This window comes from Strix aluco, chromosome 11, assembly GCF_031877795.1.
Source record: "Strix aluco isolate bStrAlu1 chromosome 11, bStrAlu1.hap1, whole genome shotgun sequence".
NCBI lineage: Eukaryota > Metazoa > Chordata > Aves > Strigiformes > Strigidae > Strix > Strix aluco.
In genome coordinates this window covers 20,879,813-20,900,288 of record NC_133941.1, presented here as the reverse complement: position 1 = coordinate 20,900,288, position 20,476 = coordinate 20,879,813, and the positions used below count along the sequence as shown (strand labels likewise).

General features: G+C 34.9%; 1 protein-coding gene across 8 annotated transcripts in view; it reads right to left on the bottom strand.

Annotated features, from left to right (window-relative positions):
- Positions 1-20,476, bottom strand: part of ATP2B2 (ATPase plasma membrane Ca2+ transporting 2) — a 431,184-nt gene that overhangs the window by 90,922 nt on the left and 319,786 nt on the right. For 4 of the 8 annotated variants that reach the window (XM_074836607.1, XM_074836599.1, XM_074836600.1 and 1 more), the window contains 4 exons: positions 14,771-15,028; positions 13,672-13,797; positions 5,406-5,531; positions 1,954-2,049 (listed from right to left, as the gene is read on the bottom strand). In XM_074836607.1, the coding sequence (XP_074692708.1) occupies positions 1,954-2,049; positions 5,406-5,531; positions 13,672-13,797; positions 14,771-15,028 (606 nt within the window). The remainder of the gene's footprint in view (positions 1-1,953; positions 2,050-5,405; positions 5,532-13,671; positions 13,798-14,770; positions 15,029-20,476) is intronic. The other 4 variants (XM_074836605.1, XM_074836606.1, XM_074836603.1 and 1 more) reach the window with 1 other exon arrangement.

The window sequence follows — 20,476 nt, the reverse complement described above, 5'->3', positions numbered from 1 at the left end:
CTCCTACATTTTAAGTATTCTCCAACTCATCATCACTGCTAACTAGAAACATGTATAGTATAAACAGAAATCAGACTTTGGCAATTTTCGACACAATTTCAAAGCACTCAGATCTAACTCTACTTGCCAAGTCTCAGTTCTTCTCTGAACACCATGTCAGATAAGTTGAATTATGGAAAGTATCTCCTGTTCATGTTGCTCAAAGATCTGCAGAACTAATTCAACTGCCTCACCTCGGAAGAGTTAAAAGCAAAAACATACTGAGCTGCACAAAAAAAAATGACTTCTACACTTTGTGCACTGACAAGAATTGAGTATGTATCTCTCAACTCCAAGATAAACAGGGACAGTAACTATTGTTTCTGAGCGGAGAGATGATGATGTAAAATCACATACTTAAGACACTGATTTATCACTTGGAACTCAATTTCCGAATTAAATTCAGGAATTAAGACCAAACACAACAGACATTTACCAGACAACTAAAACTTGCTAACAGAGAGACCAAGTCAGAACAACTTCAGACTCATTTCTGCCCCTTGCTGAGCAGTAGTTCTCATCCAGCAAAGCACTTAAGCAGATGTCTGACTTGGTACTCAGCAACTTGCAGGACTGAGCATAAATGTAATACTGCAGTCTCCAGCGGGATTGAAGGAGGGTATCTGGTAAGACTTTGTTGTATGCATATGTTTGTTTTACACACAACAGAGCAGAATTACAGAGCATAAAGAATGGAGAATGAAATATTCATCATTAATATCCGGGTTCTTGCTCTCTTAAAAGAATCTGAAATTGTGGTATTGGAACCAGAATGATAGAGGTTCCTGTCATGCAGTGAGATGTAGACTGCAAATCCTAGTTTTCCAGCAAACTTAAAATGTGCAGGAGTAAAGTTTTAGATCTGGTTATAAGTTTTTTTTTTTAAATTATAATAAAATTATTTAAAAATAGACTCCAGGATTTCCTACGTCATTGCTTTCAATAAGCTATTACACTAATAACTCTCAGTACTCGTTTAGTACTTGGTATTGCTATGTCAGAAACTAGTTTCACATGCATAATGCAAAACTACTGACCTGCATGGAAAAAAATTTCTATCACCAACACGATGAAAAGTAGAATTACTTTTGTCAGCTGTACAGAGGGAAAGGTTTCTATGACAAATAAAGACTAATGTATCTGATTATCAGAAAAATACAGCTGATGCCTAGACTAATATTGACCCATTCCATTTAACACTGGAATTAGACTATTAGAAGAGATACTGAAATATCTGCATGCTAACAAGTGGGGTCAAGAATCTGTACTAAGAGACAGTCAAAATTGACTACAGTAATATTTGGGTTTTTTTCTTTTTAGTAAATACAGGCAGGCTCATTAAATGATCACTGTCTAAGGGCATACACAAATATCCACAAACATAACTTTTCAGTCGGTCTCTTCCAAAAAAGATGCTCAAAGCAGCAAAAGTTTTTCCTAACGCACTGTTGAAAATTGAGTTGAAATTGAGCCAGATTCCTGATCCCAGCACTATTTCTCAGAACTACATGAAGACTATATGAATACTTATGAGAGCGCCACATCAGAAGAAGATATAATCCATTTATCACGGCTTTCTTCAGATCTATGCTGACAAATGCATAAGGAGCTTTACAATGAAACTTCATGTAAAGGCAACTCAAAAGTTTCCTTTTAATTGCAGTTTTAATTAATGGCAAATAAATCGTAATTCCTGCTTCTTCCTCTCCCATGCTTAATTCTGTGTGAATAAAGTAAGTCGCAGCATCTTTGTGGCATCTCTTATAAGCTACTATAGAGTTTATGGAGTAGGATCTCTCAGAGGGTAATCACATGCACATACAACATCTGTGCAGTTCATAAAAGGAAGAGGGAATCTTATATAGTCAGGAGAGAAATCTATCAAATAAAACAAGCTAGGTGTTCTTGACGTACCATTGACTAAGCTGGCATTTGCATTATCAGTGGCATTTGCACCTGTTGCACCATCTGTAGCTGAAGGAGGGTGGGAGGAGGGATGGGAAGAATCTACTGAGCAATAATGGATAAAAAAACAATAAATAATAATAATAACAACAACATGAAGAAATGCACATGACAAAAAAAAATATTTATGGAATACTATGGCTTTGTTTTCTCCAAAAATCAATCTGATTTAAATTAATTAACATAACTTTCAAAAACAAAAAGTCATTACAAAGGTGTTACAAAGTAAGGCAGAAACTCATACGTGAAATAATAATAATAATAAATAATAAATATGAAAGACATTTAACAAAGTTAACAGAGTTGGTGAGAACTGACTGTACACAGTACTATGAACATTGCTTTGGTCCTTTGATGTGTAATTTTTTTTACTTTAATATAATGTTATGCAAACATTAAAATGGTTGAAATACTTCCCTTGAGTTCATGAATTTACACAATGCATGGGTAGTTTTAAAATATGCAACATGCTACTCAGTATAAACAACATTACATAATTTGCATTTTATGTGAGGTTGAATATTATGACATATTATTGCTGATACATCCCAGTCTAACATGGGCTCAGTCTACGTTCTGCCATAACCTAGTTAATATGCACATTGATCTGAGTAGAAACATTAAACTTTTCAATATTGTGTGTGGAAATGGTAAACATAGTCTCAAGGAGAATAATGAGTTATTTTAGATCCAAATAATAGACATAACGTAATTGCCTGTTTTGTGATGAAATGAAAAAAGTATCAGAAAAGAAAATCCTCTTTTTGTTTTCAGCAATTATCTGCATATTAGAGAAACTGGTCACGAAATCTTTCCTAGCAGGAAGGTGAAAAACTCAAAGAAGGTTCTATTATTTTATGATGGCTTTTATACTAGAGTTCAGAAAATTAGTCTCTACAAATAATGGATAAAATAAGTTTTGGTTTGTTTCTGTCGGTTAATTGTTCTCAACAGAACACAGAAGTCCTATAATGAATCCTTATCAAGACTCCTGAATTTATTCAGTACTTGACCCATAGTGACTGTTTCACACCGTACTGGTTTGTTTTTCAAGAGAAATGGTCTTGTTTTATTTACAAAGGTTGAATTGGGAGAAGAAAATAAACAGCAATACAGGATTTAGAAACACACCCTGTATAACTACATTCATGAAAATTTCAATTGCAAATTTGATTACTGTGATGGTAATAACTTAAAATGTTTTGGTTACTCATGCTTATTTTTTATTCCATTTGGATACTCATACTAACCAGCACAGCATGAACCGCTAACAGCAAATCATGCATTCCAACATTTAATATACTGTAATTTACTTCTGGAGAATAACTGATTATTCAAGCTTAACATTAAGATTTGCAACACGAACAATGCGTGCAGACTTAAATGTTTGCCACGAACAATCCTGTTGATTTGAAATTACTCTTTAATTTAACTGGACTGATTTCAAAGACAATTATCTTAATGATTAGTTCAACCCTGATTTGCACCAAAGCTTGCTGGCTAAAAGCCTCATCCTTTCATTTGACGTGGTACGATTCTTACTCTACCTGGAAGCTGATGTCCATCCTCCTGTTTCACACCTGTATGATGATTTTTACAAAATGTTAATGAATGATAAAAGCATACACCCATATAAGACTGAAACAAACATTTAGGATTGGCAGGATTTCAGAGAATTGCAGTGTATTATGTGAGAGTACATTATTTGAGTTTGGGCCTCAATCTGCTACCAGCTCTGCCCTGGCACTCCTCCGCACTAGCACAAAGCTGCTAGCAACATTAGAAAATGTGATGGAATTTTCTTGCTATTACAGCCATACCCATTAAATTCAGTGTCTGCACAAGTTCTTACACACCTCTGTAAGAATCTCTGTCTCTGGGTAGTAAGTTACAACCACAGTGCAGTGCATTACTCTGCTATCTCCAATTTCTCTTTCCCTGTCTTTGAAGGCGATCCACATTGAAACATGCGAGAATCACCAGTGACCTGAGGAAAACAACACCCAGAGAAGGCCGACCCAGCTACACAGAGGGCCTCAGGGCAGGCAGCTGTCACTTCCAAACAGGTACCGAGTTGCTCCTCCTCACCTACAATATCTTTAGACACTGCCAAAACAGATGCTTCCAGATCTCAAAAGAGCTGGTTTTAGGAGTCTTCCTCTTAATGACTGCAAGACTAGACTCCAAGATATTGTTCAAAACTAGTCTGACATGAAAGAGTTTTACTTTGGGAAGTTTTGGTCTTTCTGCTTCTAATGTTCCTAGAACTTACCACGCCTAGCAGGGATTGTGCATTTCTGTGTAGAAATGAAATGGTAAACATTTCATAAAGTCTTTCATGAAGTAAAAAGGGATTTCCTCAGAGAAACACGAAGTCAAGTGCAACTTGTTGAACATGTTCAGAAATGGAAATTGTAGGTCATGAAAACCATCTGAATTTGGCCTTCCTATCTGAAACTTTAAATTAAAAGGATGGAAATGAAAGAAAAGGTAGAATCACACTGCCCGACAGATACTAAGTAAAATGTTCAGTAAAGCTGTAACTACCCTTTTCTATTAATAGTGAAAACCACTAAAAGAGTGGCAATGTCTAAAAAAACCTGTATTAATTGGCCCTTAATTATGTCTTAAAGATAAATATTCTTAGAACAAACTTGGAATGAAAATCTGAAAGCAGACTTGAACAATTTACAAGACTGTATGAACAAAAATTGGAAAGGACACACATTAAGTCATGTTTCTGCAATAAACCCATAATTTAGCAATTGTTTATGACATCACACTATAATAAGGTGAAAAGTCTAAAGTGACTTCTTGATTTCATTAACTGATACACGACATCAAAGTTAAACTCTGTTGACATTTACTGCTACTTTATTCTCTTTTACTATTCTTAGTTTGACCTTTACTCCTTAAGAAATTACAATGCCTCTAAAGTCACTCACTGACATTAAACAACTAGACTAGCAAAAAGCCACATCTCATCTTAATTTTACTTTTGAAACTCAAAGAGAGACACTATTTCCATGGCCAACCTTTTTTTTTTTTTCTGAAAAAAATACTACATAGATGTAAATGCACAAGGGCAAAATCTTCACAAATTTTAGGTGAGTATGGATTTATGTAAAAAAGACACGGCAATGGGAGTATGCCCATGTATTCCCTTGCATTTAATTACATACTGAGAGTCTGCAATTTCACACTGGAAAAACATCTTGTTATCCAATGTATTTATTGGTTAACAGCTTTTGCTGTTTTTCTGTGTGACATGTAATGACAAAAATGTATACAAAAAAGGAAGTTTTTTAAATCGTATTTATTTGTCAAGAACAGAGGAGAACTCTGGCTACACAAAGCCCAAGAGCTTTCTTCGGAACATCCTTATGTGTTGTGAAATTTACCTTTCTTATCTTTTTTTTCTTCTTCTTCTCCTCCAGCGCCTAGCAGAGTGAAGATGATGCCTGTCTGGGAATTCACACCCACAGCAGTTACAAGCATTCGTCCAGAGCCTTCCATGACATGAGTACCTGAAAATATGCAATATAAGTTATATATAGCTAAAAAAATTGAAAAGAACAACCATTAAATATTTTACACAAGACTTTTACTATGGTACTGAGAGAGATTTGTTACACTTTAGAAATCAATATGAAGGCCAATATAATTACATCCAAAAATAATCCCTATTGTTGTATATTATTCTCAACCAAGAATGGATGCTTAACTGGAAATCTTAGGCTGCACATCCATTAACCGCACACATCAGATTCCCTTTGTAAAAGAAATGTTGTCACTAACCAAATTTACATAATTTCGAAAGATAATAGTTTAGCTTCACACAGTTAATTCTTGTAACTTTGAAAATATTGCTTAGAGTTCTGGAAACATTCCTCTGTGACTCTAGTCAAGATTACACTGTACATGGCATACATTTACATAAATGAAGTGAAAATATGTGTGCAAGTTCTCTCATCTTTCTCAGTTATGGTTGATTTACAGGCATAGAAAAAATATTTTTGAAGACAATTTCGCGTCTTCAAACTTGAAAAATCAATATAGAGAAAAATCTTCAAGGGGATGTTTAATTAAATCAGGAGATTCCCAAATAGCAAGAAGAATCCGACATACACCTGAAAACAAATTCCGTATGTACAGAGATTTCTATTACTCTAAAATAAATCAAAACATAAAGTTTTTCTGAAAAGGATCATTTCTTTAACTAGGTAAATATATTGTTATACTAACTAAATTCCTTTTGAGAAATATTTCATGCTTTATTGTATAGGAAGTTTAATTATAGCTCCTATTCCTATATTGAACCAAATGCTAGGTGCATGTAAGATCACAGCCTCTTAGAAACATTTTGCTATGAGTTGTGGAAACACAAACAAATAGAAATTCCTAAAAACAATCAAAAGTATGCTGAATTACATTTTAGAAAAATTTTACAACAGAGGATTTGCAAAACATCAGTCTCTGCAATTGCACACTAGCTATTTCTACAAAAAGTTTGAAATTGAAGAACAACCTATTATGAGATATATTTAAGACCAGTTACTAAAAGCTTATTAAAAAACCTGTCATTGAAGCACAGGAACAAATGTGCTAAGGATGGCATCAAATAACTAATTTGTCATTTCATAAGGTGACAAAGTCTTAATCCAAAAAGTTCATTATTGAAGTATTATTTCAAATGTTTGATAAGAGATATCCTTAGCAGGTAGTGAATTTTAAAATATATAAAGCCGAACAGTAGTGCTCCTATGAAACAGATGAAAAACAAATACATAATGACCAGAAACTACTGACAGATAAAGCTATTCATTGGAAGAGACTTTATATTTTATCCTTTAGTAGTAGAAAATTATGTTATGCCTATTAAGTGTAAATCACTGTGAGAACACAGAGGAAAGGCAATTATTTCTTAACAAAGAGTTGACACAGCAAGCTAGGACTGGAAGTTTACTGGGCTTGGATTTAAATACTCCTTCCTGCATTTGAAGAAGGAAGTAGTTTGGAAACTATGAAAACAGACTGTAACAGCCCGACTGCTAGTCTTGAGAAAAAAAATCACTGTATAGAAAAAAAGACAAAGATGTATTTGTACCTCCAAGTGAACTATGGATGGACACATGGTTAACTAGAATCTGCTCAGAAAGAATTCCATTATCGAACAATTGTTTTTAACCCTAGGTGCTACAGTTTTAAATAAATTATATTTTAAGACCAGTCATATTCCAGACTTGCAGCTGTGGGACATCAGAAGAATGAGCCCAGATGGAATCAGTAATTACATTTTTCTTCGGGGATGGGGGGGCGCTAGGAGAAAGAAAGAATTTTTACTCTTCTTTGTTGGTTTAAGAGTCTTTAAGTCCACTAAACAGTTTGACCATTGTGGTAATAAACCAATGACACTGCTTATAATACTCACTTTACTCGTTGCCTTGTCACTGCAGTATTTGTGACAAACTACTATTCTTTGCTGGGTTTTAATCTACTGTTCCTTAGATCCTCACCTCATTTCAAAACTTACATCACTGTTTAATTCATTCTGTAACATCATGAATTAGGTAGAGTCATTAACTGAGTTGTCCTAAGCAATTCTGTGGCTAATGAGGTAAAAATTCTGGTATGCCTATTCTGAACTATCTTGTCGCTATCTCTTACCCACTACCATCATTAACTACCACTCAATATTTTTAAACTAAAGTTGTTCACTGATGCCTCTAGTTCTTAAATGTACCACAGCAGGGCACTCCTGAAGCCACAGCAAAAAAGAAAAATCTTCAAACAAGCTTTCTGCAAACTCCTGCAAAATGGCTTTTAACCAACTGAATTGTGAGCCTGTTGCATTGAGCCAATGGGGAATATAATTAATTTCTCATGGAAAATCTTATTGGGCATTCAGATCTACTAAACCTGAATGGCCCTGGAAAGATTCTTTCTCCCCTCCCTTTTTAAAAAACATTTTATTGGGTTCATTCTCATCTACATATATTCATTTCATTGAGTTATCTCAAAAGCTGGAAAAGGAAAGACATATGGACCTACATCCTTAAATAGATCAATATTTTATATATACACACGCACACTTGCAACCCATTTTTTTAAAAAATCCCATTTTCTTATTACTGATCATCCAGTTGCTGTCTTTGAACACACTAAGCAATGCAACTATTTATTTATAATCAAGATCTCTTTCTCTAAATAATCAAAATCTCTCATGTTCTTAAAAGGAAAACAGAAACACAGAACAGAGAGAACATCTGTCAACAGTAAGCCTAATTTGAAAGCATAAATATCTCATCAGAACACTAAGAAAATTTCAGCAGAAATAAGCCAAATAAAAACAAAAATGCACTAATGGTCAGATGTATTTAAAAGAAAAAAAGATACAGACCATCTCAGTGCATTGAGAAATATTCCTATCGCTTTCTGAGATAAAATTTGATTCCTTAAAGTCATTTGCTTCCTGTCATATGACAGAGTAAAACATCACAAACATACAAACCGGGGCCGCCACCCAAACAACAAAAAACAAGTTACATTCAAGCCTAAAGGAACAGAAAAGATCTTAAAAAAACAGAAGAGGCTTGGTTGTACTGGTTCAGACAAAACAGAAAATGTCTGAAACTTGACTCAGAAATTTAGAGGAACCTCCTTGAAGATGTAACACCATTTAAAATATATTTTAATTAAGAACTTGTTTTTAGTATTCCTGTGCTTTGTTTTGAAGGAATATTCTTCTGTACTGGACTACAAAGATGGATAGAAATATCCTCCAAAAAATGGCACCCACACCTATGTTTCAAAACCGTCTTTATTAAGACAACATTAACCCACCAGGTTTCAAGCTTACCTCTGCACACCTGGAAAGGGCAAAAAAGTCTTAACTTAAAATGTCTTTCTGAACCCTTTCTTAACATTAGTCTCGTAAAACATAATTCAGAACTGTTAAGGTACATACAAAAGCATGTTTTAGAGCAGGTACTAACTTATTATCAGATTATGTTCCACTAGGACCGCTGGAAAAATTCTTCAGCATCTAAGCTAAACCAAAGAGCGGAACCTCCTTCCACCTAACTCTGGTAATTTCACTATTTAAATGGTATTATGATTATACTAGCTTCAATAAAGAAATGGGTTCTATGACTTCCATCAGCTATTGTTATATAAATTGAGTTCTGGAATTAATGCATGTTTTTCACTTATCTGTACACTAAGCATGTATTTCAACTTCACGTTGAACAATTCTACTGACTTCTTTCCCTCTGAAGACTCATTTTTCACTATTAGTAAAAGACATTTTTTCACACGCTAAGTATTTAATTTGAAGTTGATAAACGGTGAATATTTCAAGATAGAAAAGGAAGAAGTCTAGTTTAGTAAGAGATAAACAGATTAGACAGATAAGGAACCTATTACAGCACATATCTTTCAGATAAAAACGCAACTAAACATGAGACAGCTCAGAAACTCCCAAATCTAATAATAGTACTGGTGAAAAAGATTTGAAACAGGGCTGAAAAACAAGTAAACAAAACCCAAGCATGCCAGTTTGGGACTTTTATACCCTTTTGCCACTTCCAGCAAACTTCTGGTGAACAAAAATTTTCTATCAGCATATCTAAACAACCATTTTAGTCACTGCAACTATTAAGTGAACCAACCATCAGAATATACTCTACGAAGAAAAAGAGTTTTCCAGAAAAATCTCATCTACGAGTAATTTCAACATATCCAAATAATTTGGAACTTTTGAAGTTAGCTGCTCAGTTCTGAAAATTTCTGCTGTGCTAGAACCCTAGCTTGGAATATTTTCTGGCAGGGAATTAAGAGAATTAGAACTATTTTTCCTCAGGCAATAACTGACCCGATTCCTTAATCAAGCTTACTTTTTATTTCGAAAACCTAACAAAGCACCATGACCAAGAGATTTGTTTTATTTGTTCTTGAACAAGCTCCATTTTCTTTGTTTCAAACCCTTGTTGCACATTGATAGAAATACACTTTTGTAAAAGTTAGCTTAGGATAACGTTCTGTCAGTCTCAGCTCAGTGAGAACTACACTAGGTGAGCTCCTGTATGTAACTCTTTCATACCTTAACCAAATTAATCTAAATACCTGGAAAAAAGTTTTAAACAGTAAGCCTCATAAGGTATTTTTACAATGTTATCTATTACAATACATGGTATCCCAAAATACTTCACTGTGTGCAATACTGAGGCCAGACTCACATTCAAATCTTCTGTATTTGGGAATCACGGATTTCTGCGAAGTTTGAACTATACAAAAACTTAAAGGACACATCAGCTTCAATCAAGACAGTTGAGTAGCAGTGAGTTTGGTTACCCAAGCTGTCTTCATCTGTAGGTTGATAGATGCCATGCTCATTGCAAAGAAATTTAATGTCACCACAGTCTCGTTTAAGCTGATGAGTTTTGATGCCATGGCTTATGCTACACCATGCATGCAAACCTCTGTTAATGAACTAAAAGAAGGAACATGTTTTAGACAGAAGTACAGTGGAACTATAGAAGAGAAGCTGCTTCTTTTGGTTTCAGGTATATCAGAGTATGTATTTCTACTTCTGCCTTCCTAGGTAGTACCAAATGTGCTATATACAGATGGAAATGAACCATCTGGTTTAGTCAGCACTTATACTCTTAGAATTGCTTCTCAAGTACAGTGAATGACTATCTGGATGATTAAACAGGACATTAAGGACAGAAACTCATTTAGTTTAATTATGTCATTGAAACTGATTATATATTAAAAATGTTGTTTCAGGTGCCAATGGTGAAAATATTACTTCCTGATTCAGAGTGTTTATCTTTCACCAAATCTAGGCTCACAAAACAAACTGTGCCTGCAGTTCAAATTGACCTTTTTTCACTTATTCCTCTCTGATACCTGAACTGTTTTCATTTCCAACAGATGATTAAGGGAGAACAGTGGCAAGCAACATCCTGACAATATTTGTCTAAATTCCAAAAGCCTACCTGGAGATAACTTACTGATGTCTTCAGGTTCAAAGATTAAGAGGAAAATTGAAGGTCTGTTTGATGTTTTTGCAGGGGGTTGATTTGGATTTTTTTTCTTTAAACAAGTTTTATAAAAACATAGGTCTAGGCTAACAGCCAACAGGAACTCAGTTTTTAAGCCAGGTCAAACCCACTTTTTTGGGTTTTGGACTACTAACGATTTCCCGTGGGCACATCAGCTCCCGCATCATTAGGATTAAACCTTGCACTGTGTCTATGGCAGAATGTAGTTTTTTGCATGATAGAATCTCAAATCATCAACTCTGCTCCTGAGCAAACAGAGTTCAGGGATTTTCTAACACGGTATGAGCAAAAATTCATTGGTATACGTATGGAACAAAGGCGTGTGCAGTGCTTGTTAGAATATCACATTAATTCTTGACCTTCTTTGCAGTCGCAATAGAGAAAAATTAAGAGTATAAACTTTATTTAACTCTGCAATAAAAACATAGAGACAAATTTTTTATAGCAAAGAAATCTGAGCTTTGGGAAGCAAGAGAAACACATCTGCTCTCCTAACTTGACTGCTTTCCTTTTCTCTTCCCACCATGCCTTTCAGGGAAACACCTTCATGTTTGTTCACAGCCACCACTGAAATCTACGGGTATTCAAAAAGATCTAATTCAATTTAGGAATAAGTGAGAGCATGTGAATCAACAGAAACTTCATAATCAGAAAGCCTCTAGAATTCAACAACAGGATATTTTAATTGATAGAAGTCTATGATATTTCATGATATAAGTTTCTATTAAAAAATATCATTACTAAAGCTATCTCTTTAAAATGAAAATTTCTGTGTCAGTTATGAAGTTATATTTACAAAACTACAACTATCAGCTAAGAAAAATAAATGGAAAAAAATGCACAAATATTCAAGGACAACATTGGGTTACAAATTTTGTTAGGAACAGCAACCCTTCCTCATAATATCGCTGCAGGCTTCCCTGTTTACACCCTGAAAAGCATCTCCAAAAGAATTCTTAATCTACAATCAAGATAAGCCTAAACATTTGCACTACTAGGATAAATCAAAATATTGTAAATCTAGAAAAAATAAGTCAGTAGTTTCACACACTACTTATGAAAGTCAGAACACTTCCTCAAGTTACCTTACAGTACATCAAGGAGCCAGAGGGACACCAAGAATTCAAAAGTGGCACTGTCCCCACTATTCAGCATTTCTGCATGTGTGTTGCCTGCACAAGCTCGTCATTGTATTTTCTCTGCACAAATGCAGCCTTTGGAGTTTGCAGCTACTCCACTAATCTTTATTAGCCTCTACTGAACATGTGTAAACACATTTCTCAGACAATTATAATTCGGACAAACTTGAGGTTTTACAACACGAACATCAAAAAGCATACACTTGGAAGGGACACTGCAGCAAAAACATTTAACAAATAAAAAATCAGAGTATTTTTAAAGCAACCAAAGGATTTTTTTCCCAAAAGAGCAAAAGAAATTTGTTTTGCTGTTTTATTCTCAGAAGCAGTAGGAATTTTTTGTGTCATTTGGAAAAAAAAAAAAATTTAATACACGTTTCAGGCAGAAAGATGCTTGAAGCTTGCTAAAGTTAAAATTAATTAACATGGTCTTTTTGTAACATAAAGTCTGTGGCAATGGCAAGTCCACAAAGAACATTAGCAAATTTCTTCATCTTAAGTTAATGCAGCCACCTTTCGTCTTAAATCTGATTATTTACCAGACCATAATTCCGTAATTTACATAATAAACACTCATAATCTCACAGTCAACTAATTATCTGAATTTAAATGTGGAAAGAATTTGCACTGTTAATTCAATAAAAATTGTCACATCCTTACTTGTTGCTACTTGTCTCTTCTGAACAACAGCACCTCCTAACAGTGAGGCAGGACAGGGGCAGGATTCCTGCAGGAATGTGTACTTACCTGCTGCACTGCAACATGAATATTCTATTTGGGATGTCTCTTGGCTGACTGTACAACCAGACAGCAAAGAGAATCCTTTCAATGAATAAAAAGTTCAAATGTATTTGAAAATGACTATTTCAGGTTTTAATACATTGATGATCACTATGAGATCAGCAGGCTGTTATTTTGTGATCACATCCTAGCTGAAATCTATTGACAACCAACCTATTCAGAAACTATTTTTATTAGAATTATATTACAAAATACAAATACTAGAAATAACTTGAATTTACCACAGAAGTCAAGCCCACAATAGTTTATCCATTTCCTTCTAAGCACATTGTTTCTTTTTCTATCGTATCTAGTATACACATGAATAAAGTTTTTAATGAGACTTTAAAAGGTTTTGAAATTTAATAGTTAAATTAAAACTAGATTACAATGAATTGAAACAATTGTTATTTCCCTAAGTGATACCTTCCTTTTCCTCTGAAAATGTTTCATTACCTTCTCACTTTATAAAAAAAGTATGATGATCAGAAATAAGTGCACACAATCAAAAAACAATAGCACATCTTTTGAATGACAAAGAGACAAGGCCAGTATCTGTGTTCCGAAGATCAGTTTTATCTAGGTTACCAAAACCTGATGCCATGGAGAAACAAAACAAAATAAAACACAAACAAAGCAGTGCACAAAAGATAACTCAGCAAGAATTCAGGCAGATTTACCTGACAGTAGCATTGGGTCTTTGTCAACAGATTTGCGGACTTGGTCTGACTCTCCAGTTAAAGAGCTTTCATCAATTTTAAGATCGTTTCCTTGAATAAATATCCCATCGGCAGGTAGAAGATCACCTTTCAGTAAAAACACGGTAATGGAAAACCACAGTGGTTTAGTAAGATTGTTTTTATAATTACATAATGCTTTTTATTATAAAATCACAATTAACAACAATTGCATTAAAATGTAAAAATCTAAAGCAAAAGTGAAAAAATTACTACCAAATCTGTCCATATTAACCATATTATTGCGATCCCATAGGGAAGGGCTTTTGTACTGCAATTATTTTTTGTCTAATGTATCACATTTAACATACAATGAACATAATAATCACTGAGATTTGGCACGGGGAGTACTCCTCCTAACATGACGTGAAGGTTGCTCTATCAGACTTCACAGCAATTAACAGTGGCTAATAAACAGTCAAGCTGCCCTTTCCCCTTCCCCTCTCAGGAAGCCCTTAGCGAAGTCCAGGAGAAACCTGATGGTTGATGGAACGGGCATTTTGCTGGAATTTGCCAGCTCAGTCAAACACAGAGTACACGAAGTTCCTGCAAAAGTCTTCCTGTTCACGGAAGCACAGGGCTTTCCCTATGGCATGTAATTCTAAGGCATCCACCTACCAGAAGCATCCGATCTGGGGGGACTTACAGGATCCATACCTCTGGAGCAGCCTACCAAGTGGGGTGAGCACAGCGGTACAATTCCCTTTCACAGAGCATTATTCCTAACTGGACAGGAGCAAAAACTTACAAATAGTGTAATCCTCCATGAAAGAGAATTTAGCTTTGTATGAACAGCTCTTGTCCTTGTCAGTGAAAGGAAGTGAAAATTACAAAAATAAAATTAGTTATCTAGTACAATTTTGTAGCAAGTACCTTAGGTTTTCCTTTTGCCCTAAGAGCCAAACTGTTACCTTACCATGGACAACAATGACAACACAGAGGTCTTTTAAATCACTTCCAGTGAAGTGAGTCTATGCTGCTAGAAAGGGAAAGGAGAATAAATAAAGTTCAGAAAAGCAGACATCTAGCTGATGGAACTTACCATATTTCACCTGTGCAATGTCACCAACTACTATCTCTGCCACTGGGATTTGGATAACCTGTCCACCCCGGACAACAGTAAATTTCTGTTCCTGCTCAATACGACTTTGAAGCCCACGAAACTGCTTCTCCTTGCTCCAGTCATTGAAGGCAGTGACAAGTACAACACAGATAACAGAGAGTAGGATGGCAGCACCTTCAATCCAGCCAGCTTCAGCCTCACCTTCATCTTCAGCTCCTCCTGTTGCAGTACCACACCCTGCAGAGATAACATTAAGAATCATTCAGTCAAGCGAAGATTGGTTTTATCATGTTTATCACAAGAAGAAAAACTTGCTGTGAAATGACAAGGTTAAGGAATAGAACTGCTTTTCTATTCAGAGTAGAGAAAAAGTAGAAATAAACATGTCTGAGGAAAAGAGGAAGAAAACAAATCAATAGAAATTTTAGATCTTTTACTTTTGCTACTGAACAAGCTATCCTTGATAAATCAAATAAACAGAAATAGAAGGCACCAATTCTGTTACCTAATAGAAGGGTTGATAGCTTCACCTGTGCCATCAAACATTTCCAGAAATAAGGAGGACTTACTAAAAGTGGCAAGAAGGACTAAAACAATGAGTAACATCAATCAATGCAACACAATGGCATTAAGATTAAAGAAAACTGATTAAATTAAAACAGATTTAAGAAATATTTTCCAATACAATTTCTAAGTGTTCTCAACTAAACACACTTATAAGGAGCACTTGTTTAAAAATACTGAGATGACTAAGTATATTAGTATTTAAATGTGATAATGAAATGTATTAGGGTACACTGAGTAAAAATAATAGCCTAATATTAATTCATCATTCTTCCTTACAGATAAATATAGTAGCATGCTTATAGATCTGTAAGTGTATTATTTTTGTCACAAGCAAAACAGTATTAAAAAAATACATTCTATGTATTAATTCTGAAGTGTTAGTTCTGAATTGCTTTATACACATCTGCTAATCATTTATTTCAAAGTAATACGCAATTAAAATTTAAATAGATTTCCCAGATAGCATTCACAAAATAAAACTAATATAACTGTCCTCCATGAAATAAGATATAAAAAAAGATAGTTTATAATAGTGGACAGCAAAGTACACGTACTAGAATCACACAATTCAGAGATACCCCAACTGACAGGAGAGGAAAAAAAACCCAAACCCTCAGTCTGAATAATACAGCCTCCTCTCCTGAGTGACTAGGGAGAAAAGAAAGCTGAACTAGGTAGGCATTTGACATCACTTTCCATCTTATCCAGGTACCAGGGAGTTCAGCATCTTTGCAACCGTGTTGCTTCCATCCATGACTAAACTTTAATTTTGGTATATTTGTCACCTGTCACTAGAGGGAATTAACAAGCAATTTGATTCTATTTTTAAGTTACAAAGACTTCCCTGTAACGTAAGCATCACCATTCGTTAACCAGCTGAGTAGGTACTCCTGCATATGAACAGTAACAAAATTACCAAAAGTCAAGGGAAGAAAGATGAGGCTGAACGTCCACTAAGTGAACAGAAGAAAACTAAAATAAGGGGAGTTTTTACCAGTGTTCTCTGTAGTTTAAATTTAGACTTAAGCTAACTGAAAGGCAAAGCACGCTCCCAAGAAAAGGGGCTTTCCTAGCGTGGATGGCCTTAGACTGATGACCCACACGAACCTTTATGTGCAGTACAAGAACCTTGCCAAAGAAACCATTTTTATAGCAACCAAGAAAGAAATTAAGGAACGTTTTGTAAATTCAGTACCTTAAACTACTTAAAACCAGTTGCAAAGGCAACTTACAAACCATATCTGCAATTTCTTCCTTCAGCAGAACATTATTTTGGGAGGGACTAATGAACTTTTCTCTGTTTAACCTTTATCATCTTAATTGGTCTATGTTAGATTTTAGATTCCTTTTCTAAATCAGTAGATTCACGTTTGCCTTGTCTGAAGTAAGTGGTTTCCTAGTACATTTAATTCTGTTTTGGCAAATATAAGACAAGTTCACTATTCATTTTTCATTAGATGTGATTTGAAATCAGGTATCATGAATATCCTGTTCTTTTTACCAGCATACTGCCTCTCCTATTTCTCAAAAAAGAAACATGGCCTGGTCTAGCCACAGTCAAAGACTGATTTTATTTCTTTTTCAGATGGTTGAAACTTTAGTCTAGCTCATACAAAAGTACAAACAGGTGTTGTTAATCCCTTTGTCCAGGTTAACTAACAGTAACATGCAGATTGACCCACAGAGGTGGGCAGCTCAACTCTTCAGCGGTTTTAGGCATTTCCACTGGGGTGATATTTATTTACTTTATTCTGTAGCATGTCTTCTTATGCTTTCACTGAAAATCTCTGATTTCTGCATATGGATTACTGATAATTTATACCATGGTATCTTCTATGAAATCACGAATTAACATTATGTAATACTTAAATGCAAGTTTTTAATTTGACCTGTATTTGCATGCCCAAAAAAATCAGTCATTTGAAAGACACAAGCTGTGCTTTGCCCTTCACTATAAGGATCCTGTTATGGCTCTGTAAATTTTACAGTGATATTAGATGATTAGAATATCCTCTCTCTACTGCAGAAAGCTATCAGTTTTGAGAAAGCTGTTATTCCAAAGAACCAGTAGGTCTGGTCAATGCCTCTGAGATGTGTTGGAGAAACAAAACAGCAGCTAGTCAGTGCACTTGAACCCAGTGCTACCACACTGTACTTTGAATAACTTGGAGTGTAGTATTTCTGCGTCCCTTCACGAAAAAAACAAACTTCTTGATTCAGTAAAAATGGATAAAAAATAAAAATATTCACTGACTTGAGAAATGAAATTAATTTTCTGTGTATGTGTTGTCAGGACTGATCTCCATGTTAATATAAACAACGCCACTCCTAGTATGTTCATATTATCAGAAACATTAGTCTAACATAGCATGCAAATAATACAAGATGTTATCATTAAGATGAAAGGAATTGTGTTTACCTGTCTCATAGATTATGCACAAAGAACATAATTCACTCTTCATATTACAGCTGAAAAAAATGTTTGTAAGAATGGAAGAAAATCTGGAGAAAACAGACTGAACTTAGATCAAGCTCTTGGAAAGTGTCCCTAAATTTCACAAGCTTCTGCACTGAATTCATGATTTTAACCTTAAAACCCTGAGAAAATTCTCCATAACACAATGGAAACAACAAAAGTTCAAATGCATTTCATTTATTTTCAGTTCATTCAAACAGACAATTCTACATTCAGATGGAGGAAAGGTTATTTGGAGGGGAGGAAGGAATTCTTGGAGTAAGAGCCAGGAGTAGAGAAATTAATTGATAGACATGGTCAAAAACAGAAGTTAGTCTTTCAGATGGATGGAAGAAAGGGTGAGTTGCTTTATGGATTTTAGAATCCTTACCGGTCAAGATTCATTCTGGCTTCTATAAAACCACAAGTGTTGCTTCTTACGGTGATCCATTGGTCCAGGTTATCTGACACACTAAGAGGGAAATTTACCCACAGAGGTGGACATAGCATGAAGCAGACAGCTCCCACTGTTTTTATTCAATATGACTCAGAAGCAAAACAGTCAACCAAGATACGGGAGAGAAATTCTTTTTTTTTTTCCCTCTCTCTCAAAGGATCAGAACTCAGGATGACAATTTTGAGGACCACAAAAAGGTTTATATTACACAAATGGGAATCTTACTCACTGCCCTGCCTGCAGGTGGGCCAATCATGAACACGTGTGTTCCTGTCTGCTCTAGCCAATTCCCTCATTTAATCCCACATGTTAGACAAATGGTGCTCCTAAACTATCAGAAAAAAACAGTGCTTCATTATCAGTATGTTTCAGGTTAGGAGGAAGCAGAATTTCAGCTATGTAAGGAGTCTGAACATAAAGGACTCCAAGTTCAAGAAGCAGCAGCTGAGCAAAGCTTCTGAATATCTAAGATTTGCAGGTAGATACTTCTAACAACAGCTCAGAAATGAAATTGCATTTTTTGTGGATCTAGCCTAATATAACTAAAGCCAGGCTCTTTAAATGATTAATCAAGCCGATCACCAGATTCTCCCAGAATCTTGTCTTTGGTTTTGACAGTCCCACAGAAATGAAACAGAATAAAAGTGCTAGATAAATGAATGCAAAATATGTACATCATTCTCATTATAGGAATAATCTCTAGCAACTTTGAGGAAGTAAATAACTAATTCTTACAGTAGTAAGATTTCAGAACAGATTTTTTTTAAACAGAGGTTTACAGACAAGTAGGATTTCAAAATGCAACCTGCATTTTGAATCAGTATCAAAAGATGACCTGTCAGAAAACATTTTTTTGAACTATGTTGTGTTCTTGCTTCAAAACTATTTTAGAATTAGTCCCTTTTAATAGAAAAAAAAACCACTTGCATCTTCATTGGTATAAGCTTGTAGAATTCTTTTTATATGCTTAAAGAAAAACAATATTTCTTCTTTTTCTTCTGTCATTATATCACACAGGATTTTCTAGAAATTCTAGAGAGCCATATAAATGCACAGGAAGAAACTGTATTTATTCATAGGAGAAAAAAACCACATACTTAACTATAAACTTATACTATCTGTCCTCCTTACTGTAGTACATAGAGTGACACAGCATCAACTTTACAGATAAGGGGGAAATAAGGAATATAAATAAGATACACACAAGACATAATAACAATATTTCTAAGTAGTAAAATATAAGTTTAAAGCATCTAATGTTTATTAAGAATGCTCATATAAGCTTTAAAAAATTGTGTTAAGGGCTAAGATTGCCGTTATGCTTTCACAAGACAGTACTCGGTTCCCAATGTTACCAAAAAATATGCCTGAGATTTTATGGAAAGGCACAGACTGAAAGCATCACAAAAGAATTTTTAATATGCATATGTGATTTGTGGTAGGGTTTTATTCCAAGACTGTGAATTGTAAAGTACTTATTTTATTTAACATAGGTCCTATCTGTCAGAAAACTCAATTTCAAAAAAGTAAACAAGTTTTTAATATGAAGCTATTTTCTACCATAACTATGAATATATGCCATGTGTGTGTCATTCCCCAAAGTCTCATCATCATCATGAGACAGAAATTGAGTACTCAGTTTAAAACTGAAATTATAAAGTCAAGAACATAAAGGGCTGTAACTCCTTTGACATAGAAAAAGCAGATGAAGTCATAAAATGGATTAGCTTATTCGAAAGGAGTGTGCAGGTGGACAGAGGAGTGAGAGGACCTTGCCAGTGCGGCCTCAAAGAACATTCAGAAATACAAAAGGGGACTAATATGATTGTGTCCTCCATAAAACACCTCAAAAGTGTGTTACCAAAAACTTGTGGAAAAAGAACAAATTTTAAAAGCTTAAAATTTGACCAGAAAAAGGTCAGCAAAGACTACTGAAAAAGTTTTCTAGAGAAGGAAGATGAAGGGAAGATAGAATCCAAAAGTAAAGAGGATTCAGGAAAGAAGAATGGGAAAGTAATTCAAACCAACGCACATAGTCAGTCCACCTGAAGTCACAGCAACCTGGGTTTCTGTTCCATCAGAGACTGCAGACAACCCCGGCACAAGAGCTACAGGCAACAAAACCTCACCAAGCACCTGGACAGCTGGTCAGTAATTCCAAATTTAGCCTGAGAAGCCTACTCTGCATTGGCAGTATTTTAATTAT